At 51.6% G+C, this 5,553-nt stretch overlaps 1 protein-coding gene across 1 annotated transcript; it reads right to left on the bottom strand.

Moving 5' to 3' along the window:
- Nucleotides 1-5,094: 5,094 nt before the first annotated feature.
- On the bottom strand, nucleotides 5,095-5,550 carry LOC114071646 (feather keratin 4-like; the record flags this gene model as incomplete). The annotated part of the gene is made up of 1 exon (XM_027909496.1): nucleotides 5,095-5,550. A coding segment is annotated over one exon (303 nt), but the record flags the coding sequence as incomplete, so codon positions are not given.
- Between the last annotated feature and the right edge of the window lie 3 nt (nucleotides 5,551-5,553).

The following is a 5,553-nucleotide window of genomic DNA, read 5'->3' as shown; positions in this document are numbered from 1 at the left end:
CCCAAACCCCTGAACATCCCAAACTCCTGAACATCCCAAAATTCTGAGCATCCCAAAACAAACACCCCAAACCCTGAACATCCCAAAACCCCAAACACCCCAAACTTCTGAACATCCCAAACTCCTGAACACCCCAAACTCCTGAACACCCCAAATCCTGAGCATCTCAAACTCCTGAACACCCCAAACCTCTGAACATCCCAAACTCCTGAACACCCCAAATCCTGAACATCCCCAAACTCCTGAACACCCCAAAATCCTGAGCACCCCAAAATCTTGAGCACACCAAAATCCTGAACATCCCAAAATCCTCAATGCCCCAAATCCTGAACACCCCAAACCCCCGAACACCCCAAAACCTGAACATCCGAAAACCCTGAACACCCCAAATCCTCAACACTCCAAATCCTGAACACCCCAAACACCCGAGCACCCCAAAATCCCAAACACCCCAAGGCCAAAGCCCAGAATATTTCGGGGTGGGGGGGGGATGTGGGGGGATGACACATCCCATGAGTTCCACCTGAGTGGGGTGGGGACACCGGGAACCCTCGGAGCGGCTTCTGCCCCGCGGCCAAAACTCTGGGAATGGAGGATCTGGGAGCAGCAACCACAAAAAAAGCCTTTTATTCCCTTCCCAAGCTCCCCACAAATCCCTGCCGTGCAGGTTTTCCCGGGAATTCGGCCTGCAGGTTGCTCCTCTGATGTTCCTCCTCCTGACCTTCCTCACGTCCACCCCGTGGCATTTTTTTTGGGAGGGGGCAGAAGGACCCAAATTCCATCCCATTTTCCCCCCTCCCTGCTCCCCTGCACGTCCTGGACGTGGGGGAATCCTGGGAAACGGTGAGTTTGGGATTTTCCTGGGAACTTTTTCCTCCTGCTGAGTCGAGTTGGGGTTGTTTTTTATGGGGGTTAGTTTTGGAAGAGTTTAGTTCTGGGCTGGTTTGGTTGTAATTATTCAGTTTTTCCCACTTTAATCTGATTAAATTTTATTAAAATAAATTTAGGGAGTAAAGGAGCACTTTTTGTCCTGATCCAAGGAAAGCCATCACCAACTCATGGAATGTTTTAGGTGGGAAGGGACCTTTGAGATCATCTCCTTCCACCTTTCTCCCAGGTGGCCCCAGCCTGACCTTGGACACTTCCAGGCGTGGAACACCCACAGCTCCTCTGGGAATTCCCCATAAAAACACTTCAGCTCCTCCTCCTCCTCAAATAATGGTGTTTTATCCCAACATTTGTAGGATATGGATCCTCTTTTATGATCTTCTGGATTTGCCCTCTCTCTTTTTTATCAATCCTTCTTTTCCAAGGCAGGTTTTGTTGCTTTCCCACCGCTCCAGATCCTGGAGTTTTGCAAGGAAACACCTGGGAACACATTCCCAAGGGAAGATGGGGGTGTCCTGTTCCCATCCGAGGGAAATGAGAACACCTGGATGCGTTTTGGGTGGCAAGAACTGCATTGAACTCTGAAACTCTGCTGGAATCACTCCCAAAACTCACCCCACAGTGAGCTGGGGGGAGAAAAGGAGGCTCAGGGGGGACCTTCTGGATCCCAACAATTCCCGACAGGAGGGGGGATCCAGGTGGGATCGGGCTCTACTCCCAGGGAATGAGGGACAGGAGGAGAGGGAACGGCCTCAGTTTGCCCAGGAGGAGGTTTAGGTGGGATAGTGGGGAACATTCCTCCTGGAAAGGGTTTTTCCAGTCCTAGCACAGGCTGGAATTTCCAGCCCTGCGAGGATTCAGCGTCCCCATGGATGTGGCACTTGGGGACACGGAGCAGGGCGGTGGGAGTGGTTGGGCTCAACCACCTCAGGGGGGCTTTTCCAAGCTAAATGATTCCATGGCTCCACGTATCCCAGAGATCCCTGTCTTCCCACAGTGCCCAGGTGGGAAGGAGGCCCCAAAAACTTCTTCAGAACTTCAGCCCCTGCTCATCCCTTTCCACCCCCTTGGGGCTTGGATCGGGACGATCCTCGAGGTCCCTTCCAGCCCAAAGCATTCCATGATCCCATTTCAGGCCACAACCATCCCTCCCCTCTGCCTGGAGCTTCCTTGGGAATCTCAGAGCGGGTTTTCCATGCCTTTCCAATGTTGTTCCAACCAGTCAGTCCCGTGAGTTCCCACTGGCTCTGTCGCCGTGGAAACGGGGCACTATTTTATCTTTTAATATTTTTTAAAAGTTATTTAAAGGCTTGAAACAACTGTCAACACCCCCCTGCCCCCCCTCCCCCAGTGATTAAACAAGAGCAGGAATTAAAGGAATAAATGGAGTTTTGTTTGGAAAACCCCTCTTTAAGAGCTCCATCCCTGTTTATTCACATTTCCTGGGCACTCGTGGTGTGGAAATATCCCTGGATCCATGTCCTGGGTTTATCCTGGTGGGATTTACTTCCTCCTTACCTCCCAGCCCAAAACAAGGTGGGATTCAAACAGCAGGAAGATGCTGGAACAGGTTTTCCAGAGGTTGTGGATTCCCACATCTCTGGAAGTGTCCAAGGCTTGCTTGGAGCAACTTGGGGTGGTGGGAGGTGTCCCTGCCCGTGGCAGGTGGGGCTGGATGAGCTTTAGGATCCTTTCCAGCCCCAAATATCCTGATTTTTCCTTCAGTTATTCAAGGCTTGAGCAGCTTTTCCTGTTTATTTTTGTGGAATCTCAGAACGGTTTGGGTTGGAAGTGACCTTTAAAGGTCATTTTCCTTCCCTGGGGGGGCTCCAGGAGAGCTGGAGAGGGATTTGGGATGAGGGCTGGAGGGACAGCACCCAGGGAATGGCTGCCCAGGGTTAGGGGGGATATTGGGAAGGGATTCCTGGCTGGGAGGGTGGGGAGGGGCTGGGCTGGAATTCCCAGAGAAGCTGTGGCTGCTCCTGGATCTCTGGGAGTGTCCCAGGCCAGGTTGGAGCACCTGGGATGGTGGGAGATGTCCCTGCACATGGAGGGTGGGACTGGATGAGCTTTTAGGTCCCTTCCATCCCAAACCATTCCAGGATTCAGGAAGAAACCTGGATGAGCCCCTTTAAAGAGCTGAGGAGAACAGGGGGTGCCCTTAAATCCCTCTGGGGATTTTTTCCTCTTCTTGTTAAATCTGGTTATTTTCTCTTTTCTCTTTCCCCTCTATTTTTGGCAGGTTTTTTTTGTGGGATTCTCTCTCAATCTCGATTTCCTTAATCAGGGCTTTCTGACCAGGTGTTTTTTCACCTTTTTTTTTTTTTTTTTTTTTTTTTTTTTTTTTTTTTTTTTTTTTTTTTTTTTTTTTTTTTTTTTTTTTTTTTTTTTTTTTTTTTTTTTTTTTTTTTTTTTTTTTTTTTTTGGCAGCTTTTCCCCCCCAGGAGGCCTTTGCTGGGTGATTTATTGCTGGCCTTTATTCTGGTGGATCTTTATGTATTTACTCAGAGAAGAAGAGTTTTTATTTTATTTTCAGGGGGATATTTTTCCTTCTCCATCATCTGCTTGTAGGGTCTATTGATGATTTTATTGCCTGCAGCTGGTTTGGGGGTGGGGTTATTTAATGAGGACATTTCCCCTCCTTGTTGGGGTTGATATTTTTGGTTGAATGCCATAGGGAGGATCTCTGAGCTCCTTTATCCACGGATTTACAAACAGTGAGGGGTGGAAAAGGCCACAGGAAGTGTTGTCCAACTTCTCAGGGGGAAATGGTGAATCCACAGGACATGGAAAAGTTGCATCAGCAAAAGGTGGTTTGTTGTAAGTTACGCTTAATTATCTTGTATTAAATTAAATGGATTTGATAACAAGAACCATTTTGTTGCTTAGAATCGTCTCGTGGAATCATTAGGGTTGGAAAAGACCTCCAAAATCATTAAGTCCAACCCACTACATGGGTGAAACCGGTATTAAATGTTAACAGATTAACAGAAGTTATATTATTTTTGAATTATTTATGTGGACAGAGCTGGAGAGGAAAAAATGTAAGAAGGTTTTAGTGGCACTTAAGCCTTGACTTAAGCCTTGGGTTAACCTTGGAAGCCCTCAGAGATCAAGCCCAACCCCAACCCACCTTGTCCATGGCCCTGAGCTCCTTGGGGAGAGGGGGCAGAGAAGTGGGGAGTGAAGTTGAGCCTGGTTGAAGGGAAGGTATTTGCAGTTTGGTTTTCTGTCACATTTTCTTCCTGTAAGGTTTGATTTTGAATGGATTAAATGCATTCCCCTGGGTGGGGTCTGTTTTACCCATGATGGTGATTGGGGAGTGCTCTCCTCGTCCTCAACTCCACTCAGAGTCCTGTAAAGATAACCCCCCCTCCCCGTACAGAGCCCCAAGTTTTGAGCAGAGCAGGGTGCCAGGCTTGTCCCTGCTTGTCCCTGGTTCCAAGGTGTCCGTGCTGTGCCTCAGGAATGCCCAGTGACGGTGACCTCACAAAGGGGACTTGCTGTGGGACCTGAGAGCAGAGGGAGGGGGGCTTGGGGTCACCTGCACAGGCGCTGCAGGGCCCCTGGAGAGGGAGGAGGGTGGTGCAGAGACCCCCAGGAGGGGTCCCTGTGGGGCCCTGCAGTGAGCAGTGGGGGTGGCTGGGGGATCTCTATCAGGGATCAGCTGCAGAGCCACAGCAAGGTGAGATCCTGGCCCGGGCACTCCCAGGCAGGAGGAATGGGGACAGCCAGAGGGACAGGGCAACAGGGACTCAGAGCTGGGTGAGCTGAGGAGCCCCCAGAAGGGTGGGTGGTGAGCTGGACACCCTGCATGGGTTACCCCAGGTCCTTGGGGCACGAGGGGACAGGGACATGGGAGCTTGTGTGGGTGTTCCTGGGACCTGGCTGTGAGGGAAGATGGTGTGAGAGGGACTGGAGGTGTTTGGGGTGAGAGCAAAGGGTTGGGGTGTCAGAGGGAGCGTTGTCATGGCAAAGCCTGAGTGTGATCAGTGATGGGCTGGGGGAACTTTCTGACAGACCCTCAGTCAATGCTGCTGCTGGTGGTGGTGACATATTTCCTAGGAGGTGTCTTGTGCCCCTTTTCCACCCACCCCAATGGCCTGTTGAGCCCTGGCTCTGTAGGGGGTGAAGTTGGAAAAGCTCTGGTAGAAAAGAGGAGAAAGAGGTGTCTTGGGCTGTGCTGCAGGAGAACTTTATTGAGACAAAAGACTGAAAAAACAAGAGATACAAGTGGAAGGGATCCAGTGTGAGGTGCCAGTAGGGCGATCGTCAGCCAAGGTGCTTTGCTTGCAGGAGATATTGGTGCAAGGGGGAGAAGGGCAGGTCCAGGGGGTGTGAGCTGTGGTGGAAGGACCCTCAGCAGATGGAGCAGCCCCTGGTGCCGTAGCAGCCCAGGCCTCCCAGGCCGTAGCCAAAGGCACGGGCAGAGCCGAGGCCGTAGCCAAAGGCCCCAAAGGCGCCGGAGATGGGCTGTCCCTGGGCATTGAGCTCCGTGCCCAGGGCAGCCCCTGCGGCGGATCCGACGGCGGAGCTCTGGGGGAAGGAGGTCATGATGGGCCCTGGCAGGGTGACGCGCACGGGGGAGGGCTGGATGAGGACGGTGGAGTCCTGGCACTGGGTGACACAGGGCTGGTTGCAGCTGTTGGCCAGCGGGGTGGGTGC

The sequence above is a fragment of the Empidonax traillii genome, unplaced genomic scaffold, assembly GCF_003031625.1.
Source record: "Empidonax traillii isolate 1590-97213 ecotype Southwest subspecies unplaced genomic scaffold, ASM303162v1 scaffold2170:size34254, whole genome shotgun sequence".
Classification (NCBI taxonomy): domain Eukaryota; kingdom Metazoa; phylum Chordata; class Aves; order Passeriformes; family Tyrannidae; genus Empidonax; species Empidonax traillii.
Note: the sequence above shows the minus strand (reverse complement) of the source record. Positions and strands in the feature narration are given on the sequence as shown.